Here is a 23,785-nt window from a genome sequence, read left to right on the forward strand (position 1 = left end):
CGATGAAACATGAAGAAGCAGAATAAACAGACGAGTTGCAGCACAGAGACTTGAACCAGCAGCTAAAAAAGCATGAGCCCGCAGTTCCCAAGAGCAGGCCACCAAAACCCACAGACGGGACCCCGCGGAACGACAGAACTGGTGATGCCAGTTTCAAGGCACCACACTGCAACGTGTGCAGCCACAAAATGGAGGTTGGCACCTGGAAAGCAGCAAAGCCCGAGCAGGGGGTGGATGGCTGGGCGCTCATTTATAGTTATAGTAGTTGTGTGGTTAGGTTTGTTAGGTGGAGGCACGAGTGGAGGAAGACACATCAAACGACGAGGACACGGTGGAGGCAAAAAGAAAGAGAATTCAGAGCTACGTCCAAACACACAGATCCAGCGAGGTACACCAGGGACGAGGACCTGCCCAAAACAGAAACAGGAGGAGTTTGACAGGGGGCAGAGGGGCCAACACGACCCCAAGGAACTGGGCAGAGGAAGTGCAGGCCCGGATGCACCAAACACCAGAAGAACAACAACAAATGGGTCCATGGGAACGAGCGGGCCACCGGACTCAACAGATAAATGGGCCAGGAAGTATTAAATGTGGTCACGTGGAACGTCAGGGGACTAAATTGCCTACGTCAAGAGGCTAAGAGTTTATGCATGGTTGAATAAGGTGAAGGTCCACTTAGCAATGTTGCAGGACCTGATGGCTGAAAAATAGATCAAGGTAGCTAAGAAGTGGGGAGGCCAGATGTATAGCTCAATGTACTCTAATTACGCCAGGGAAGTGTTGACGTGGATTGCTCCGGGGACCCTGTTCCAGCTCATAAAACAGGAAAGGGATGCGGAAGGCAGAGTACTGATCATTCAGGGAATGCTTGAGAACCGAGAGGTGTGCCTAGTGAATACATATGCCCCCAACCACGATGCAACAGAGTTTTTCAGGACACTCACACCCCGGCTGGCCTAATATCGGGAAGTTTCGATCATCTGGGAGGTGACTTCAACTGCACATTGAACCCTCAACTGGATAGATCAGATACTAAGCAAAAGAAGCTGGCGCCGCCAGCCAGAGCGCTATGGAAGATACTGGACCAACTCAAGCTGGAAGACTTCTGGAGGAAGGTACATGTAGGCACGAGGGGATACACACACTATAGCGCCCCACACGGGACATTCACACGGATAGACTATCTGTTCACGGGCAAGGAGACACTGGGGGAATTCACCGGGGCACACATTCACGCACAAACGCTATCCGACCATGCCCGCTAGCGTCGGCATGGGCACACACACATGGGAGAGCCCTCATGCCCACATGGCGAATGAGGGCAGAGGCAATGATGGATGAGGACTTCCAGGAGTTTATCCAGGGCACAATAGATGACTATTTTGACCATAATGCGGGGAGTGTGGATAGCACTGGAACAGCCTGGGAAGCCCTTAAGGCGGTGGTTAAGGGAGCAGCTGTAGGGAAGATTGGAGGACTCAGGGGAAGTATTCTGCCTGAACTGGACGAAGTTGAGAGAGAGGTTGAACAGGCTAAAGCACGAGCGGGGAATATGAGGGTCGAACCGGGAGATCTCACCACACTGAGGCTGCAGTGTATTGCAATCTGGGAGAGGCTGGGGAAGTTGGATTATGGGAGGTATATACAGAGGCTACACGTGGAAGGGGACGAGCCCAGAGGGCTCCTAACCTGGCTCACTAAACAGGAGGGTAAGCGGGAGCCGATAAATGTGAGGTCAGGACCCAGGAAGGCATTAACAAGGTCTTATCGCGATTCTACGAGAAGCTGTACTCCCGGGTCCAGGAGGCAGTGGTGGGAGATATAGCTGATGCTCTGGCAGAGATCAACCTTCCCCAACTAACATCGGAGCAAACTCAAATCTTAGATGCACCCCTCATAGTGGAGGAACTGTCGGCTGTCTTAGCTGATCTTCCAACAGGCAAATCCCTGGGACCTGAAGGGTAACCCAGTGAATTTCTACAAGAAATACAAGGCTAGCCTGGCCTGAGACTGTTGGAGACATTGGAGGAGGCATACGAGAGGGGACAGCTCTCCAGGAGTATGTCAGAATCTATAATAGTACCTATATTAAAACCAGGGAAAACACCCCAAGAGTGCAGCTCCTACAGACCAATCTCCCTGATAAACCAAGACTCCAAATTTCTGACAGCAGCCCTGGCCAACTGACTTAAAAGAGTTATACCCACGCTGGTACACCCTGATCAAACGGGATATGTACCGAGGAGGAACACAACGTGGAACCTTCGCAGACTCCACCACCAGAGGGGGCAGGAGGAATGCGCAGTGGCCTCACTGGATGCTATAAAGGCATTTGACTCCGTGAACTGGGACTGGCTCTTGGGAGTGCTTGCCCACTTTGGGATAGGTGAGGGGTTCCTACATTGGGTCAAGCTCCTGTAAAAAGATCCAAGGGCTATGGTGAAGACGGGCAGGCACGTCTCGGAGGAATGGGGCATTGCACAGGGCACAAAGCAGGGATGCCCGCTGTCCCCGATGTTATATATCCTGGCCTTGGAACCATTTGCAGCTTTTCTTAGGGCCAAGTACAGGGACACAGGAATACTGATAGATGGGGAAGTGCATCAAATATCTATTTATGCTGACGACATGCTTCTCTATGTCCAAAATCCACAAACACACATGCCGGACTTGCTTGAAGCCCTGGGAGCATTCGGCAGACTGTCTTCCGGACTTAGGCCTCACATGGACGCCACTCACTTTTAGATATCTATGAGTGGACATATATTCTGACACCAAAGAGACACACAGGGCTAACACTCAGCTGGCCCTAGACAAAATAGGGAAGGCCATGCAGTTTTGGAGGACACTACCGTTGGGGATGATAGGGAGGGCAGCTCTGTTGAAAAAGATGGTTCTACCCAGTCTCCTGAATTACTTCACTAACTTTCCTTATAACATACCTGGGTCGTTCTTTAAACTATTCTATGGGAAGGGGAGGAGGGCGAAACAAGATAGCACTGAATACACTACAAAGGTACTATAAATGGTGGGGCATCAGGTTCCCAGGCTTCGAACGATATTGCTTGGCAGGCCAACTTCAATTTGTGGTACAGTGGATGGGCGAAGATACCTCTATAGACTCAATACTTTTTCAGCCGGAGGTGCAGCAGTATTATCTGAGGGAGCTCCTGTGGACAGACACAACCTCGGCTAAAACGCTCCCCAACATGGTCAAGCTGGGCCTGGCCCTATAGAAAAGAGCGTAGAAAATCCAAGGGATGAGCGATCACTGCTCTAGGCGGGATTGGTCGATGCCCGCATTGCGAATCTGACAACGTATAGAGCAGAGTGGGAAGATAAGGGGGTAGCCCAAATAGGGGACTTGTGGTAAGATGGTCACTGGGTGGACTTTCAAACCATGGTAGAAGAGCAGGGCATACATAATGGCCAATTCATATGGTATAACAACATGGTCCGAACGATCAGGAAGAGATGGGAGACCTTACCGGAGGCGGATGAAGCAGGAGGGGCCCTGGACACATGGTATGATATCTCGGAGTGGGGACACACTGTATTCAGACTTTACGAACAACTGCTGGGCGCAAACAATCCGAGAGAACTATAGCACGGGCTAAAAGGGAGGAAGAGCTCCAGAAACCCTTTACGGATGACAAATAGAGTCGGCCCCTCCAATATGCAAAGAAAGACTCCAGGAACACAAGGTTCAGACAGATGCAGCTCTTTCATACAAAGAGCATATCTAACGCCTAAAGGAATGTCGAACATGGGGAGTAGACAGACTCGGAGCTGCCCGCGCAGCGGGGAAGAGCTGGCGGATATGTTGCACATGTTCTGGTCATGCCCGAGGATAACTCAGTTCATCGACTTTGTCAAGGAGGGGGGATCCAAATTCACGCATAGCCACTACAGTCTTACCTGTTGGGTCTGTTCCCGAGAGGAGGTAGACAGAGAACACACTTTGCAAAAATGAAAGATTTGATGACGATAATGGCGAAACGCTGCATAGCAATGGTGTGGAATACAAGCATGGGTCCGTCGATAGAGAGGTGGTGGCCGGACCTGCAAAAATGGGCGATTGCTGAAACATCAGTGTGGACAAGGGCTCTGCAAAGGGGGGAAGGTGACAGCGGCACCACGGTATTAGCATGGAACTCTCTTGTGCCAGACCTGTTAGGAAGTGAAGAAGGAGACAGGCAAAGACAGCACAGGCGAGCCTAGGGGCTCAGAGGAGGACTACCCAGAAGACAGAGGAAACTTGGCAAACAGGAGAGTAAGTGATCAAGGGGGGGCAGCAGGGCCCAATTGAACCCTGCTGTAACACACAGAGTAGGACACAAACATTATGGATGGAGGGGAAGAAGGCCTCGCTGTGAACTGAGCATATGAGAAAAGATTGCAAACTGCAACTTGAATGTGCCAGTAGAGGTGTGATGTGTGTTGTTGTTTAAAGTTGTTATAGGTTATGTTTTATGTTGGAAATGCAAATAAAAAGGTTTAAAAAAAAATATTCAGTGGCACGTCCCTGGGAGAGTACTGCTGGGAAATGATCTCAGAGACTTAGGTCTTGTGGGAGATATAGCAGAACGACCCTGCACTAGGTCAATGACCAAGGCTGCCCAGGCCACGACCAAGGCTGAGCCAAAGCCAAAGGGAAAACCCTAGGCTAAAGGATTTAAGAAACAGAAAAGAGGGGAAGAGAATATTCCCCCCAACTCAACTACCACTAAGGTGGAGGCAGTTGGCCAAACCCCTGAACCTGAAAAAGAAGAGGGGCTGCCTGAAATACTGAACCCACATGACCATCCTGAATTGCAAAGCTTACTTGCAGAAGGTGGTCCTGATAGGGGAGAGTTCTGTAAGGGCCAACGCGAGTGCCCATCTTTGGAAGGCTTCAGAAAACAGGCCTTTTCCCAGCTTGAGGGTGAACCTCTTGGGAAGCACAGAATGTATTGGGAAGGTGGGCTCCTATATAGTGAGCCCACAGAGTTCACTGGAGGAGACCATAGAAGGTTGGTAGTCCCCCTTCAAGTGAGACCTTTCTTCCTACAGTTGGCACACACAGTCCCCCATGCAGGTCATCTTGATATCAAGACTAAGGAGAGGTTATCCATGTGCTTCTACTGGCCCAAGATGGGGTTCAGGTAGAAAAGCCATTGCAGGAGTTGGGCCACTTGCTAAATCTTTGGTAAAAGTGGTGCAACAATTCAGGCTCTATTGGTAACCCTGTAGTCGGTGTACCATTTGAGAGGGTAGGGATTGACATTGTTGGTCCCCTTGACCCTCAACATCCTCTGCCAGCAGGTTTATTACGGTGTTAGTTGGCATGCCACCAGATATCCGCTGCCGCTTTTCATCCAAACCTTCTATAATTGGATAACATTGCTGGTGCGTTGAAGGGGCTCCCATGTCCCAGGAGAGGGTAGCTCCTGTAGTTATGCAACCCACCCCTGCATGTGCCCGAATGTGACTCCACGTCCAGTCCCACACATGCATGGTCCAGTCGGGTCGCTTGATGTGGTAACAGTTACTTAGTATATACACCGCCTTGAGTCTCTTTGCAAACTGGTCTGTCCTTACCATACCTCCTACTCCAGCCCCCCAAAGCCACAAAGTGAGTTTCCTGGCTGGGGGCATGAGGGATCACCCCAATGTCCGTCCTCTATCTTGATGGATTGGAAATCTTCTCTCCAGGGGTTTCAATTTGCAAGTCCCAAACAGTCCTGAAAAGAGCAAGATCCAAACTATGTGACCATGGCAGAGGCAGCATATGACAGGGTAACCAAGAAGAACATAGCCGCCCTACTGGAGGAAATGAGGGGGATTTGTTCTGACATGTTAAATCACCAATTCATCCTGGCTCTGTCATTAAACAATCCAATGTGCACACTCTACTAAATAGGTGGATTTATCTCTCAAAATATCATTGTGTGTAATTACTTGTCTTGGAAATAACCACAAATAGACCTATTCTGAAGTCAACGCTATTTTCAAAAACAGTTCCATTTTAATTAATAATTTCAGCAAGATATGCATTCAATGATTTGGATCCTCCACAGAACACAACATGTTTAGAGAATTTCTATTCTCCTTCTCAAGTGCTGCAATTGATAATTTAAAAAATAACAAATCAAAGAAATTGTTCAACGAAATGTTTTCGTTATTAGGACCCTTACTGTGTACCTCAATTTTAAAGAAGCATACTCGCGAGTCCACGACATGCAACAAATGTGGGTGTATCCAGTACACTATAACAGCATGCTGAAACACAAAGTAGCAATGACAAAACTTTTACTGAACATAAAAAAAACTGAGTAGCTGTCGGTATAGAAATTAAACAAATACTCACTAGCTCATAGACATAAAAAACATATCCACAAGCAGATTAGTTCACATAAGCAATAATAAAAAAAATGCATTAAATATGTGCATTTGTGCCAATCAGTTATTAGCATTGCGACATATAAATCCAAAATGTATTTCTTTGGAGGAGCCTCTTCATTTAGGATATAGAACGAGATGTCCAAAAACTGACAGCAAATCTGACAGACATTATGCCCAACTCTGAGAAATGCTGTGCAACTAAATAGTTATTTTGTGAATGCTCCTTTTATAGTCTAAACGCTGATTGTTAAGATGACGTGTAGTGGGGTGTGGCTTGGTACTGTGGACAATGGCCACCTAATCGTATCTCTCCCATCCGTTATTTATTATTGATTGAGTCTGTTACACAATGTATCTATATTTGTCATCCTAACTTGCACTCCTTACCTTATAAGGAGCTGACACGATGTCCTGCGGTTTTCTGTCCCGCTGTAGATTGTCAACACGTGTTCTGATGACTTCAAATGCAGCAGCGGTGCTCTGGCTCACAAGCAGCTGCTCCATGTGAGGTGAGGAGCGGCTGCTGCTACAGTGCAATTATGGGCGTTGTGCTGGGCCTGGTCTTGTTAGTGTGCGGTGCGCTTAATGGGAAAATAAGAATATATAGTAGGAATATTATGAATTTTTGCTCTTCACACTATTCCTTTGCCGCATTGAACAGGCCATATAAATAGTGCTCCATAGCATTATTTTCTCAGTGATGTTTTTTACAGTTTGCTCACAACCTGGCCGCATTTGGGTATACCGCCTCTCACACGCGTCTATGATCCAGCTCCAGCCAGCACTATCAAATTACATATTTGCTTGTAATAATGGCTTCTGGAAGAGGTGTGTAAAAAAACTCATGTTGGCTAAAATGTACATTGTTGGAACCTTGTACTACCCATAAAAGACCAAAGAGGGAATCCCCTTCTCTGCTTGTGGCATCAAACCCTGGCATGGAACTCTTGCATGAAATACCGTGACTCAAGCCCTTTATGGAAGCAACTAACCAAAGCTAAAACAACTTGATGACAGATGGGGTGCTTTTGAGAACAAGATGGGTGAAATAGAAAACAGAATAAGTAATGTTGAGGACGTATCACCCCGAGTTTTGCACTTAGAATTGGCTGTCAAACTTTAAAAGCATAACAAGGAATTGAAACAGGGGCAGGCATAACAACCTTTGTTTATCTGGTTTTCTGGAGGGCTGCGAAGGAGGTGATGCTATTTATATTCTTCAGAACATGCTACCGGCTCTTCTGCATATTTCACCAGAAGTCGTCCTCAATACTCAACGGGCGCACCATATTGGTCCAAGTGCTGGCCCTCACGCCTCACTCTCGGCGCCGCTCACATTGATTGACTTAATGTTGAAATATACACAATTTCAACTCATTGTTATCAAGGCAAGGAAAAAGAATAGTCGCATGTGGAAAGATAGCTAAATATACATCTGCCAAGATGTGGCTAAGAAAACAACACAACACAGGAAGGAATTTCCGTCCTACCGCTGAGTACTCAAGAAACTTAATGTCAGATATGGCCTCTAACATATAAGATATGGTGCTCGTTCAAGGTAACCGTTAATGGTAGAACTTCTGTTTTTGATGATCTTGCAGACCTTAAAACTTTCATTAGATCCCTAAAATCAGAAAATATGTTTATGTTTATTTTTATGTATGCTTGTAATGCGCCGAAAGCCTGCAGGCATCAGGGCGCGGAAACACAGAGAATCGCAAAAAAAATTTCATAAAGCCAAGCTAACAGTAGTGGAGACAAGCTGTTAGAGTAGTTTAGTGAAAAAGATGAGTTTTGCCTGGGGGCCTAGAATTTGGAATGGCCTCCCTGTTCTCATCAGACAACTGCCATCGCTGGTCCAATTTAGGAAGGCACTTAAAACGCTCTTATTTTTGGAGGTGGCAAGTAAGTAACTTCCACATTGAATACTAGTTGATCATAGCTATACTATGCCCCGCTGTACTTCTCTTTCCCTCTTTGCTTGTTTCATGTCTGAACTGTTTGTGAGCGCTCTTAGACCTGCGGGTTAGTTGGCACTATACAAAAATACACTAGACTAGAATTGCAGACGTGATCAAAGTAACTTGACAAGGCCAACTCTGCTTTGATTAGACAAAAGACTTCCTCATTAACCTAGACGCCATGTCGCACATGAGCTGAACCCCCTACCTCGTAATAAATATATTGGCATCACCCACGCTCCTTCTGTCCCAAATCACAAGACGCTCCAGACACAGCTCCCCCCTCTTCTCTCAACGACATGTGCCCAGGGATGACATGGCAGATGCACCGCCCGCGAGTCTGAATTTCAAGGATTTGTTTGCTTAAGTTGTGTGTCTAGGTGCAATTCATATGGGGTGTCCACCCCGGGGTGAGGGCAGCAGGGTTCTAAATCTTTGCTTGGCTCTTTGGCATCACAGAGCCTCGTGCTCTACTCTCATGAATTTGTCCTTCTAAGGGCGCATCATTTCCTGCTCTTCTACCAACTAACATTCTGTTCCCACCATGTTCAGGCCCCGCAGCTGGATACAAAGGTGCTTATATGTGCACCATGGTTACCTCTGACCTCGAATTCTCTCCTGGGGAACGGGAAAGGGGATTTGTCTTTGGAGCTGAACTACCAGAGCCACAGCTCCAAACCAAGGTATGCGTTCTCTTCTGTTGATTGTGAGCTAGGCCTTACCATCTAAACAGGGCGACACTTCTACCAAGTTAATACACCAACCTCGCTTCTACCACACTGCCTTGCTGACTCCATCTTCCGCTTATTTCAATCCTTTCTGTACATCACACTATCCTACGTCATTACAATACATCAACCAAACAGCAACCTATAATCAGTGTATGCACTGTCCGCTGCACAATCTGCACTCTGTTCCCACAATGTTGCTCTCTTAACAGGTTTTCCTTAACTGGAGCCTTTTTTGCCTGGCTAGGATGCTGTATGTGCATCCCAACACTATGTTGGTGTAGATTTAATAACTTCCTTTTGCAGGATAAGCAGTTTGAACAATCCTTATTCACATTCCAACAGCAATATTTTTTTAATAATCATGATGATGGCACTTCCATGATTAATAATTGGCAACTTTAAGAGCTCATGTTATCGCTTATGTGAACAAGAAGAAAAAAGAACATAAAAAGGAGTTGGATGCATTGTTTCAACATCTCACTAACTCCAAGAAACAATATAAATTTCCCAACAAACTTGGGCAACATAGGGTTTTGTCTTTACGCTTCAATATTAATATGAAATAACCTGAACACGCCTCAGCTGCCATCCTGAAATACAACTCTAAGATCTACCAACCATATACTAAAGCCAGTAGAGCACAGGCTTCTTTACTTAAAGCTATAAAAGGACAGAGCCTTTATATCCCACATTAAAAATGATAGTGGTACTACAATCAAGGATACTAGAGAAATTTTGGAAGTCTTTAAGAAATGTTATCATCTGTACTCTTCTGAAATGGATCACTCGCCATCTAATCTTAACTGTTTTTTTCATAACATTAACAGTAGCTCTTACTCGAACTTAGATCTTAGTAGAATGTACAAAAGGATCACTATAAGTAAAATTGCTCAAGCCATTAAAGACTTATGTAAGGGGAAGGCCCCTGGTCCGGATAGTTTATCCATTGAATGTTTTAGTCACTTCACCAGAATTCTGTCCTCCATGTTGGAATAACCCTTCACATACTTTTATAACACAGGATATTTATCTGCTACGTTCACTGAGGCAATTATAATTATTTTTCCAAAGTCTCAAAAAGATGCAGATCTCCCAAAGAATTATAGACCAATCTCTCTAATTAATGTTGATTGTAAGATATTTGACAAAGTCCTCGCTAATAGAATTAAGTATTTTCTTCCCAAGTTGATCAAATATGGTCAAGTTGTATTTATCAATGGATAAATATCTCATCAAATGCTAGATTACTACTGGATGTTATTCACCTTTTACGAATGATAAGAAAGACAGGGATGGTTATGCTGCTATTGCGCTGGATGCCGAGAAGGCTTTTGACAGGGTTGATTGAACTATCCTTTCCATGCATTACAGTGGCATGGCTCTGGTGAGGATTTCATATCCCTTATCAGACTCCTTTACTCTGATCCCACAACTTCTATTTTTATCAATGGGCAGACCTCATCCTTCCTTCATCTTAAAAGGGGAACACGACAAAGATGCCCTATGTCTCCTACTTTATAAGTTCATTCCCTTGAACCCTTATTGGAACTTATTAGAAATGATATACACAACCCAGGGATCATCAGTGGCAAACAGGAGACTAAAGTTGCTACATACCCGATGAAATATTTATTATAATAAAGAATCCCAAAGCCCATCTTCATAATTTAATGAAGTTGGATCTCTTTTCTTCGGTTTCGGGGTATAAGGTCAATAGGGATAAATGTAATGTTTTGCCCCTTAACTCTTTCTGTCTTAAACATGAAATTGACTCATTTGGCTCCAAATGGTATGATAGCTCATTTAAATATCTTGGAATACTATATGCCTCATCAGACTCCGGCACCATCACACTTAATACAGATGCTCTACTATATAGGTTTAGAGATTTGACGTCTGTATGGTCGCCTCTATATTTTTCCTGGTGGGGATGTTTGGAGGCTATCGAAAGGATGGAGTCACCTATTGTTCACTATTATATGCAAATGCTCCCAATTCACCTTCTTGTATGCTTTTTTTACATCCAGCAACCCAATCCTGGTTAGTTTCTTATGAGGTGCAGGGAAACATAAGAGAATTGCCATCAGCAAATTCAAGACTTCTTATGAAAATGGTGGGGTCCGATTTCCAGACTTTAAATCACATTGTCTAAGTTGAAACGTACATCTACCTCAGCCAACATCACACAAAGCCTCTTTTTCTTTTTATATAGAGCATATATAACCCCAATGAAATTACGTAAATCTCAACCAGGAATTAATCGGAGTTGTTGGTCATGTAAGAATAATCCAGGTTCTTTTAAACAGATGTTTTATGAATGTTCGTATACTCATGGTTTCTTGTAGGATGTTTTGAATCACTTGACAAATATTTTTAACATTAATTTTCCACTGTCATTCACAAATACTCTACTAGTGAGCATTGTACTTAATAGAGATTATGTTGATATTTCATTCATTCTTTATGATCTCTTATTGCTATTGCCATTAAATTAATTATTGCAAATTGGAAACCATTTCAAAATATCACTGTGAAAAGTTGGGGAAACAATACATGTCATATACAGAGACTTGAACAATGTATGGCTAGCCACCTCAATGCATCAGCTAAACAGGATATGAAGTGGTCTCATTTCACTATCTAACCTTTCATAACATGTCTGCTTGTGAACATTTTGTGACAATATACATCTTGCTAATTACGTTTTGTACCTCTAGCTGTGGTTTGTTGCACCTGATTGCTCTTAAAATAAGTAGTCATTAATGCAGTAGTCACTACTGTTGTGTTATATAGTTATGCATGCCAGATGAGGTTTACATTCTATCTCCTTCATGTTTCTTATGTCTCATTGATTAGCTGATAAATGGTTTTATTTATTTATTGGAAATTTATAAGGCGCTTATACAACAAGACAGTGATTCAACTCACCACAAGGGAAGGGAACAAGGGAGGAAAATAAGCAATGAAATAACTATGAATAAATAGAAAGAAACAGTGGCCCTAATAGGCCTTGGAACATACAGAGCGTGCAAGTGCAGTGAAAAGAAAAGGAAAAAAAGGGTGTGGGGTGAGGGTAAGTACTATTAGGGTCCCCTAGGCGAGGAAGTGCCAGAGTTGACTGTTGGGGAGGCAACCGGTAAGTGCATGGGCAGAGACATCCCAGGGAAATTGCTCATTAGTTAAGGTATTTATACTGAATAATCACACTTTATGCTAATAGATTAACATACTCTCTTACGTTGTACGTAAAGTTTGTGTTCTCACTTTACCTCCCAAGGTAATGCATGTTGCATGCACTACTGCCATTTATATATCCTGTTTGCATGTGTTCAATAATTGTAAAAAAAAAGTATTAAACAAAAAAAAAGAATATGGTGGTCATTACAAGGTTGACGGTAAGGGGTTAACGGTGCCGGTAAAGGTGCCGGAACCATCAACCCCTTACCGCCGCATTACGAGGTCCTTTAGCGGGTCCTCCACAAAGGACGCATGCTAACAACGGGCCCGTTATTAACTGGCCTGTTGTTAGCATGGTCCCCATTCCCATTGAGCCCTATGGGGGCTCGAATGGGAATGGGGATGTGTTCCCTGAATGGGGAAATATTGGGTCCTCCAAGGTTGGAATGATCCGGTATTTCCCCATTCAGGGATCCCGGACCCGGTATGCGGTATGGGGGTAGCCATGCCGCAATGCAGCATGGCTACCTCCAACCTTGTAATGACCCCCGATGTGCAGTTTCTCAAATTTAAACTTTATTATAAGGAAACGTCAGCAATTACACAATGGTTGTACAGGTCATGAAATGGGTAAAGGCAGTCTTCATACAGTTTGTAAATGATGAAAATATTCTATTTAGATAATTTTAAAACCGAAGCTCCTTAAATGCGGATACCTGTTGCTTTTGCACACGTAAGAGTGTGTTTCTTTATTTTGAAGCAAGGCTTATTTATTGACAGTATTTGCTCATAGCAAACATAGGTTGAAGTTTAATTAGTTTTTACATCTCAGAATCTCGCATGAGCACGTGCCAAGATTTCTGATTGGTCTTTATGTGTTTGTCCCTCTCTTGGATAACGAGTCAATACAAAAGTAAGTAATTTTTTCAAAGGTAGCAAAGTATGTTTGTGACTTGGAGATTGTGCTTTGGTTAATGCTGTTTGGATTGCTGGCCTTAGACAGGTATGCTCCAAAGAATATTGTTACATAGTTGCAGTTGTTTTTCAATGGGAGATTCGGGATGTTGAGCAGAGGCATGCAGAAAGTTACTAATATCAGTTGTTTTCTAATACATTTTAGAAATTCACATCACTATTTCTTAATTCAAGCCAAGTGTCTAAAATTGGATTGCCATTTGGCCAAATCAAAACATAATATGGATGGTACCATGAACATTATTGAATGATGACACAAAAACTATTCCAATTCTTCAGGAATTGTTTAATGTCAGAAAAACAACATCAGTGTAACAAGCCAGTGACCTCAAGATCAGCCCATTGTTCTTGCATGGAAATTAATTCAATATATAGGAGTATTTACAACCATTGCAAGACTTAAATTCACACTTACTTTGAGAGTATAATCTTCCTCTTTAATTGAGTTCCTGCACTGGATTCAAAAATGTTTTATCCATAGTATGCACGAGCTATTTTCTTTTATTTAGAATTGTGATTTGGCAGCTCATCAAGGGTAGAAACGTAACTATAATTGAAAATAGCTCGCTGAACTCATCTGGGAAGTGAATTTGGGGCTACAATTATGGGAAATACGAAGCATGGTACGATGCAGGCAGACGGATAAGAAAAATGGTTGTGCCACACTCACGGTTTTAAAGATCCACCTGCTGATTAGCAGGTGCTAATTCGAGATGGATTCCATGGGAGTCCATTCATTTTACATGTGCATGAAAATTATACGTAAAATAAAGGGTTCGACAAGACAGGGCAGCAAAGCACAGCCGAGATGTTGACTCTGCGCCATGCCCTTCCTTCACGCTGTGTCAGCACGAAAAGGAGGCAGAGCGGAACATGAGGCATAATAGCAGCACTGGTGTAACGCGGGTCGCGCGGTGCGGGGGGGCCGCTATCACATGTCCTGAGAGGGGGCCCCACTTGGAGAAAAAAAAAGTTTAAAAAAATCTTTTTTCACATTTTTTTTGTTTCTTTTTCAATTTATTCTGCCTTCATAAAGACATTGTTTCTGTAATAATTGCTTTATGAAGGCAGAGTGACTACAAAAAGAAACTTTCTTTTTGAAGTCTGAAGGCTCCCCCGACCCCACGGCATGAAAGACCCCAGGCTGGAGGCTATTCCAATTCCGGTGGCTGGGAAGTCAGGAGCCGGCAATTTCGTTAGTCAGACTCTATGGGAATGGGGACACAGGAGCACCGGCACTATTGCTAACGGTGCCGGTGCTCCCGTGAAAACTCTGCTGGCAGGTGCCATCCCGCCTGGCAGGCCTGACCCTGCCGGGTGAGACGGCACCTGCCCGTAGATGTGTAGTGTGCCGGTCCGGACACAACAGTGCCAGTAAACATACTGGCACTGTAGTTTCCGGACTGGCACACTTATAATGAGACCCAATTTCATTTGGAATTAATAGGCTCCCCTCAACCTCATGACGTGTGTGTATTTTGAAAGGGTGTACACTTAAATGTGTAAGTGGCTGCCAGTGTAACGGTTAAAGGGTGCGCACAAATGTATGTGTGGCTGGATGTGCATGTGTGCGTGTACAGTGAAGGGGTGCACACTTATATGTATGGGTGGCTGCCTGAGTGTGCCTGCATGTTGAAAGGGTGCACACTTATGTGTATAGGTGGCTGCCTGTGTGAGTGTATGGTGAAAGGGTGCACACTTAAATGTATGTGTGGGTGCCTGGGTGTGTGTGCCTCTAGGGTGAAAGGGTGCACACTTAAATGTACAGCTGGCTGCTTGGGTGTGCCTGTATGGTGAAAGGGTGCACACTTAAATGTATGGATGGCTTAGTGTGTGTGTGTGTATATGGTGAATGGTGTGTGTGCTTGTGTTCAGGGGCACAACCAAAACCTACATTTCGGGGGAGGGGGCTAATCCTTCAAATGTTGGGAGGGACTCTAACTTCAGGGGCATTGGGGGAGGGGCAAACTTATTTGTGTGGCGGCATCTAACTTCTTTGTGCATTTTAATGAGACTATTTTAGTGCAGCTTCAATGTTACAAGCAGTTAACTCTCTCCTTTAAGTCTGAAAGCACCTACTTATGGACTGCTGAGATAATGAGCTGTCTCCTGTTCCCTCTCTACCCTTCCAATCACTCCCTGGCATGCAAGTACTAAACCCACATCACGATTTAAATTGCCTAAATGTGGCATTTGAATGCAGGTACTAACAGTGAAATGCTTTACGTTAGTAATTGCCGGGCCCTGCTGTTTAACATTTGTGTCCTGTTCTGTCCAGCAACTGCTCTGAGGGTCAGCTAGGTTGAGCCTGACTTAGCTACCTGTAATCTTCATTACTCCTAGTCCCACTCTTCCTCATCCCAGTACTTACCTATGAGGCAAGGAGCCTCATACGTAAGCTCTGGGACAAGGAAGAGAAACGTGAAGGTAATTCTGGGCCAAGGAGCTTATTTTGGAGGATGGGGTAGGGAGTGGGTTTGTACGACAAATCATAATGGTTATCCATGTCCAGGCTAAGCAGGCATGATATGTGGTATTAGTGACAAGAGAGGCAGTTTAGTGCAGCTAGTCTAGTCATTCCTCAGTTTGGTATGACTTTTTTTTAACTGCACATTTCTGATAAAGCAGTCCTGCTAAGTGTAATTACTGGCTAGACTGGCAGCACCCAAATGCTTACAGCTTACTGTAATTAAAATAATTTCTTACTGCGGCATTGTATATTTTTCTTGGCATCTGTGATAATAAGATATCATATGATGTAAGTCATTTATAACATTCCTGTACACAAGTGTTTATAGGCTCGACAAGGGAGGGAAGATAGAAGGAGGACAAGACAAACAATCTTACTAGGGCTTGTGTCATTCAGATCGTGCAAGTGCGAGAACAAGAAATGCAAGGGGAAAGGGACGGGGCGGAGTGCAAGGTAGGTTGGAGGGGAAAACATGGCAGTAATACTCTGAGTAAGTGCAGCCAGGGCAGCGTGGCTCTGGGTACTGCAAGGAGAACAAGGGACTGTAGGGTTACAGTTACAGCACCTAAGCAACCAGTTGGTACAGCAGACAGGTAGGTTAGGTAGGTCAGCAGGGGAGTGAGAGAGAGAAAGCAGAGGAGAAGAGGAACATTTTGAGCTGTTTCCAGAACTTCAGGTGGTCCGCTCAAGTTTGAAAGGGGCAGTGAGTCCATTCCAGAGGGAGGCACCTGTAGATGAGAGAGATCTACCCCCAACTCTCTGCCTAGAGAAGCGTCTAACCCTTAGAGAGTTGGAGGTAGCTGGGGGAAGGGCTCGAGAAGCAAGGTATTTTGGAAGAGAGGGTTGGGCCCCAACCCCAGAAAGCTTTGTGGACAATGTAAAGGGTCTTGAACTTGATCCTTGCAGCCAACAGGAGCCAGTGGAAGGATTTTAGGGCTGGAGAGATATGTTCCCTGGGCTTGAGGCCAAGGGTAAGTCTTGCAGTCCTGTTCTGGATTAGTTGCAGGGGGTGGAGAGTAGAGGAAGGCAGATTGGGAAAGAGGTTGTTGCAGTAGTCCAACCTAGAGAGAAACAGAGCTCTCGGGACAGTGAGCTTCTTGGGGAAAGTGAGAAAGGGAAGCGTCCCTTTGTGGAGGAGCAGCTGGTAGTGGGACTTCTTGGTGACATCCGAGATTTGAGGAGAGAAAGAGAGAGTGGAGTCAAAGATGACACCTAGGTTTTTTGCCTGGCAGGAAGGCGAAGGAAAGGGCCCAAGGTGGGCAGCCAGAGTGGGAGAGGGACAGCAGGGGCAGGGTTTCCCAATGAGAAGGATCTCCGTCTTACTGGCATTAAGGCAGAGATCGTTGGAGGCGCACCAATCCTGAATCACGGATAGACAGTGCAGAATGAGCAAGAGGGGAGAGGAGCCTGAAGGAAAGCTGAGTGTCATCCGCATAACACTGAAAGTTAGAGGTGAAGGTAGAGATCAGGTGGGCCAAAGGGGCCACATAGAGGTTGAAAAACCAGGGTGAGAGGATAGAGCCCTGGGGAATGCCACAGGTAGAGAAAGAGGTGGCAGAGAGAAAGGGACCAAGTTGGACCTGGGAGTGCCAATCCATAAGGACGGAGGTCAGCCACTCCAGGGCCTGATCCGTGATGCCCAGGTTCTCACGTAGTCGATTGATCAAGATGGCGTGGTTGACTGCGTCGATAGTAGAGGAAAGATCGAGGAGGATTAGGACAGAAGGAATGCTGGAATCAAGGTCAATGCTGGAATCAAGGTCAGAGAGCAGATCTTGATGGGTGATCATGAGAGCAGTTTCCATCCCTCTGGCAGCTCTGAAGTCAGACTGATGGTCATGGAGACAACCAACAGATTCAGTGCGGAGAGTAAGCTGGGAGATGGCCAGCTTTTCCAAGAGTTTGCCCAGGAAAGGGGTATAGGAGATTGGGCAATAGTTTGGCTGGCAGGTAGGATCGGCAGACGGCTTCTTGAGGAGTGGGTGCAAAAGGGAGTGCTTAAGGGGAGAGGGGAATGTTCCAGTGGTGAAAGAGTGATTACAGAAATCGGCCAAGGCTGGAGCAAGGATGTCAATATGGTCCTTGATCGTTCCGGAGGAGCAGGGGAGCACCTGTTTGTATGACACTATAAACCTCGTCAGGTGTTGTCAGAGGGAAAGAGAAGAAAGGAGGAGGAGAGGTAGAGATGGCCAAAGGGGGACCGAGAGGCGAAGAGGAGAGGAGCTAGAGGACAGGATTTGCAGATTTTAAAGCGTTTTGACGTGTTGTTAGAGGCCGTAGAGACCCGGACTTGAATGTGTGTTATCTTCTTGATGCGTGTTATTGCTTTGACTGGCATTTTGGTGCAACTAGTCTAGGTATGTCTAAATGTGGCCCGGCATTCTTTACTGTAATGTTATTACGTGTCTACACTGGTCTACATTGTGCAGCCAGTGGAACATGTTTTCAATGTGGCATGGCATTTTTAATAGCAAAGCATTAATGTCCCTGTGCACTGTCGGTGACTATTCGATTGATCTTACCCAATAAAACATTTGCAAAAAGTCTGGCTTTTTAGCCAATTCCTCTCAGAAAGTGTACTGTATATTGCATTAAAAGACATATTTATATCTTTCCCCTAGTACAGTTTGCGGCATACCCCTTCAGCAGCACGTTTGTACGTATTGTGCAAGCGTGATAATCAAGGCCTGCCCAGAGTGTGGCACGACTGTGATTTGTTGCTGAGATGGGGGGGGCTCAACATGGCTCGCAGGGGGGCCCACACATTTTCTGTTACGCCACTGAATAGCAGTATTCCTCCGTTTCCTGCAATGCCTGCAGCAAAAGGAGCTCCAAAGTGTCACTTTTAACAGAATTGTCCTTTGGGCCCTAATCCGGTCAAGATATGAGTGTAGTAGAAGATAACAAAATGCACATGCAGGAGATGTTAAAGTAGGCTTTGAGTTGTGTGCATAGGTTTAGGTGGGTTTCTTGCTTCCAGATTGGAGAAAGAAATAAAAAATGCAAAGGCACAGAGGGGCGTGCGCAAGAATGGCTCTGTGAACAGATGCCTCTGCCGATCCATCTCATGCCAGTCTTGTTCTCCCTTACACCAGCAGCTGCATAGCCTGAACAGGAGAGGAAGGCCTGTGGAAGAATGCTGCATATGGGGAGGTGTGTATAGGCGTGTTATAAATGCCACATGATATATGATATATCATAATAATAAACACTGGTGCTCAGGATTTTTTTCTGACCTTAGGGCCTATTGTGAACCCGCCGCCTTATACCTCATGCCATGGGAAGCCCCATGGCAAAGGAGTAAGAGGAAGAGACTGAGAAACCTCCCATGGTGGGTGCAGTCGGGAGAATTAGGTATCATGGATCTGTAAAGTGACAGAGACGTGGGATGTGACCGACTGGTGGGGCAGATTTGACAGAGAAGGACATTGCCGTTGATGGCAGATGGTGCCAGCATTGCTGCAGGAAGGCTGGTGCCATGGATGGGTGCTGGTGCATCTCAGGGTTGGGGGAACTCTTAAAAAGAAGCAGTGCCTCCCATCCCTGGCCTGTCCCTACTCCGTGGTCTGGTCCCTTCGCTGTTTGTACAGGGGTCTTCTGGATTTTCCAGGTGGACTCCATTCCTAAAGTCCTCTGTGACTGCTAGTCGCTGTTGTGTCACTCTGATGGGGCCCGCATTTTCCAAGCTGAAGTCAACAAGACTTTTAACATATAGAGTAATGAGTTATAAACATATGCTGGAAGTTACTACCATTTTGTTCAAATCGCCTAAATGCTTGCGGGACTCAAATCTTCTGTACGTGTTTCTGACAGGCTTAACTGATTTTATCTCCACTTTCAATCATGTTCAGTTGTGTGTGTTTTTCCTCCTTTAATTGCCTTTTTCGTATCATTGCATACCCAGCGCTTAGACGCCCTATAGAGCTAATGTTGCGCTCTTTACAAAATCAGATCCCAAGTAGTGCCCTTTTGCGCATGAGCATCCAGCCCTGTTAATTCATTTGCACTGCGTCATTTCTTTTCTAGTTATTCTGGGAAACTAAAAATAAACAGGTACCAGATTGCAAAGATGTATAAGCACCTCACATCTACCAGGAAACTACATAAGGGCGCTCTTCATTATTTTAGCAAGCAATGAAAAATAATATGCTTCATTAATAAAAACGGACACTATATGTACACGTCACGACAAACTGAAGTTGCAGTCATTGTTTTGATCACAGACGGGTAGAAAGAAGGTGCTGCCGAGTTTGCAACGTGCGGATTCCGTTCAGATGTGGTGCTGAGAGCCCGTTCCTACCCCGCGCTTTATGCTCTATTTGGGCTGTTCGGTCATGAACTTATATACAAGCCTCTACCAAACGAAGAGGCAGAAAGAGAGGCCTGTCTGTGGACTTGAGGACACGAAGATCTGATGCATTCATCTGCTAACACACAGACCCATTGACTGAACACGGGCTCGGTGTCCAGTTCCCCGAGTGCCACAGTGCCCTGGGCAGATGCCCAGCTGCCCCCAGCCTGAACAGGCCCATCCATGTGTAAGCATGTACCCAAGCTCTGCCTCGCTGCTCTAGTTATTAGTGGTGCCGCAGCATTCAGTAGCCTCTGAAGTCTTCAGAAAAGAAACTAAATCAGATTGATTGCATTGGTATAATCCATGTGCAGTAAAAGGCGCCTCTATTCCTGGAATCTAAAAGTTGAGGTCAAGTAAAAGAATCATTCTTTAATTGGAGAACGATGATTATAACCTGGCTTGGCAACAGGGCCATCTGGGGGGCAGAGGGAGGTCCTTATGGATATAAACCACCAGGTCCTTGACTGTTCATGTGGAAGTAATGGCACGGTTCCATTCGAATACAGCGTCTCAGCAAGAATACTGTGCTTTCACTGGGCAAGTACCACCACTTCTCGGAAAAGGGCGGCACGACAGCTTTGCAGCTGGAATGGTGCGCTGTTAATAAAACAGCCCTGTGTTTATTACCGCTGCAAGGAGAATGTACCAAATTAAACACCACGTGCACAAACCTATAAAAAGAGAAGGTGAAATACAGTAGGCTATGAGAAGCAGCACTTAATTCACACACAGTCACATATTGTGACATAATACATACTTTGAGCTCTACCAGCCAAGCCGAACAATTTCCAATTGTGGCCTTTAGACTGCAGGCCTAAAGCACGATGCACAAAAGAGCATTGTGCATAGGGTGATGCACAGTGCATTGTGCTTTAGGTTTGCGAGGCGGGGACGCAAACTGCGATGCACTGAAGGAAAGGTGATGGGGCGGGAAAATACCGAGGGAGAGTAGCTGAGGGGCTGCGGCCATTTAGAGCAGGATAGTGGAAACGCCCCCAAAATTAAATGGGGCAGAGGGCAAAATAAAGAAAGACTTTGCGGGAGGAGATCTTTACTGGTTGCGCCCCGCAACCTCAGCCTTTTGTGTGCAGGCTTTATTTAGCTCTAGAACATTCAATTTGAACGTTTTCTGCTGTTTACAAAATGTTCGCATTTGCAGTGACCTTGCAAACTTGGTGATGGGCTATTTTGTGGAGCTATGTGATGGCTCTGCCGTCCACGTCCGCATACACGTAGTGATAGGATATTTTACATATTCAGATGTGATGGACTATTTTGTTCGTGTTTTACTGTGCAACAGCCAGAACCTTTGTTTGATAAAGTAAAATAACGATTAGGAACCTCACAAATGTTTGATTGTAGTTGTGCTTTTCCTTTGTTGATTGATTGGGTTTTTTGTGTTAACAGGACCTTGATATTGATCCCAAAGTGACCAATAAAGGGACCCCCGAAGAAACTGGCAGCTATTTAGTATCGAAGGAACTCCCTAAGCACTGCTTGTACACTCGGCTGAGCTCACTGCAGAAGCTACAGGTTGCACACTTTTGGCTAATTATTTGTTTGTATCCTATTACATGCATGTCTTGTTTCATTACCGCCTTGTCATTTATGATGATGATGATGCAAAGGTGGGTGTTTGTATTGAGGGCAGGGAGAGGAGGCGAATGCAAGGTACAAATGCTAATACATAGTTACTGTATTTTCTTATTTACGTTATAGCAATGGAATTCAATAAGGGTTGTAAAAGGCACGCAGGCATCACATGCATAGCTCTCAACCATTTGTGCTGCAAAGGCGGGTGAAATCACCCGATTTTGTTTTTGCCGGGTGAGACGCCCATTGGAATGAATGGGCGTGCAGGAGGCTTGGCGGGTGATTCAGCCCTTTACAAGGCGGGTGACAACCGCCAAAAGCGTGTGAGTTGAGAGCTATGCACATGTATGATGAGAGAATGATCATATGGGTATGTGAACGTTGGAGGAGGACGACTCGCCCCAGAGGAAGGGTGCTCAGCCAATCAAATGGCTAGAAGAGCGGTTGAGAGTTCAAAGCCCTTCTCTGGGTGGCGCCATCTTGATTGTGGAGAGGCAACAGGCAGCCCACATCCCCCTTCCCCCTCATGACATCTGAACCCTTTCTCCACCTCCCTCTCTCCCCACTTAGCTACTGGACTGGAGCTTTGTACTCCGGTCCCAACTATCCTCCCACCCACAGCCGCTAAAATGGAAAAGGAATGTGCATCTCCTGAAGAAAAAAAAACAAATTAAAGTGTTTGCACCCCGGACAAACCCCGGGGCTCAAATAGCTATCACCCCCTCATCGGGGGTGCGTACATTGCTGGTAACCTACCTAGGCTCGGGCTGGCGGGCCCGTACCAGCCATGTATGCCCCATGACTCAATGGTGATTGCTATATTATATTAACAAGGTTGGGTGGGACTTGCAAATTAAAAGGGAATGATGACTTTGATGTAGAAAGTCGATATATTTGAGTGTTTATTTTGTTAGTCTGCATTGTATTCAATAAAGTGAACACAATATGCTTATTTAAGAGGTAGAAAATTGTGAAGGATTCTAACCGGGCCTCACACACCGGATCAGGACTTACCTTTAGTCTAGAATGTGGCGCTCACTTAGAATACTTTCTCTTTATTTTCTACGAATTCAAATTGAGCCCATACCCAACCTGTCTCACACCCTCTTTTACAAATACACCGGGTCACAATGGACCATGAACCAGGCCTGTTGGTGGGAATAACATATTTATTTTAATTTCAAAGAAAATCACACCATTTTTATATGGGGCAGCAATCACCAATGGGGTGATAATTACAATGAAAACCATGGAAATGCGCTTGCGTAATCTTCTACAAGAACAGATGCAAAGCACAAATAGGAGCACTTTTTCAATTAGGATAGATAGCACCCAAGTTAAGGTCTCCCCCTGCAATGTTACTTCAACCCACAATTACTCGAATTGTGAGTGGATAGAAAGAAGCAGCAGATAGTCAGGGACATGACGCATCAAACAGAATCAAAATCCGACCTTTTCTCACAAAATAAGAGGCCTTACCTTTGCAATGGCATAAAATGACAATTGGATTTTAACAAATAATTAATTATATGTGTAATTAAATAATGATGTACATATGTTTTATCACAGTCTCAGGGATGTTATATCACTTGCAACTACAAGGTAAGGTATCACAAAAGGCATACAGTTCCCAAAGCAGGTTGAGATTGAAAACAGAGTGCAGTCAAATCACACATGGAAAAGTTGCATTTTTCTCTTTTTCAGCTTTAAATGTCCAAAACTGTTTTTTTTTAAATGGGTGAAAAACCCAGAATCGGAATGCAGTTTTTAGGCTGGGTGATAGATGCACATCACAGGGACAAAATAGAAGTGAAAGAGTGACTTTAGCTGGAGAATTGAATGAGATTTTTAAGGTGGAATGAGGTTCGATTTTAGGAAAATAGAGCAGTTGAAAAGAGAAAATCAGTTTTAAAAAGGAAAGGCAAGTTTTACTTAAACTAAATTATGCAGACTATATGGTTAAAGAAAGACACGGTACTTTCCAAGATTGATTTATGACGTCAACCTTTTCACCCCACGTTCAACTTTAGGTGGGAATTAATTTGATTATTCCAAATATGACTAATGACTTATGATCTATGCAAGACAGAAATGAATAGAAAAGTGGTGCTAACGCTTGAAGATCAAGGATAATATGCAC

The 23,785-nt window shown here is 44.8% G+C and overlaps 1 protein-coding gene across 4 annotated transcripts in view; it reads left to right on the forward strand.

Moving 5' to 3' along the window:
• The window catches only part of MALT1 (MALT1 paracaspase), a 1,429,839-nt gene that overhangs the window by 1,326,504 nt on the left and 79,550 nt on the right, over positions 1–23,785 (forward strand). For all 4 annotated transcript variants that reach the window (XM_069627057.1, XM_069627059.1, XM_069627058.1 and 1 more), the window contains one exon: positions 21,460–21,585. In XM_069627057.1, the coding sequence (XP_069483158.1) occupies positions 21,460–21,585 (126 nt within the window). The remainder of the gene's footprint in view (positions 1–21,459; positions 21,586–23,785) is intronic.

Source organism: Ambystoma mexicanum, chromosome 6p (assembly GCF_040938575.1).
Source record: "Ambystoma mexicanum isolate Mex_15411 chromosome 6p, UKY_AmexF1_1, whole genome shotgun sequence".
In the NCBI taxonomy this organism is placed as follows: domain Eukaryota; kingdom Metazoa; phylum Chordata; class Amphibia; order Caudata; family Ambystomatidae; genus Ambystoma; species Ambystoma mexicanum.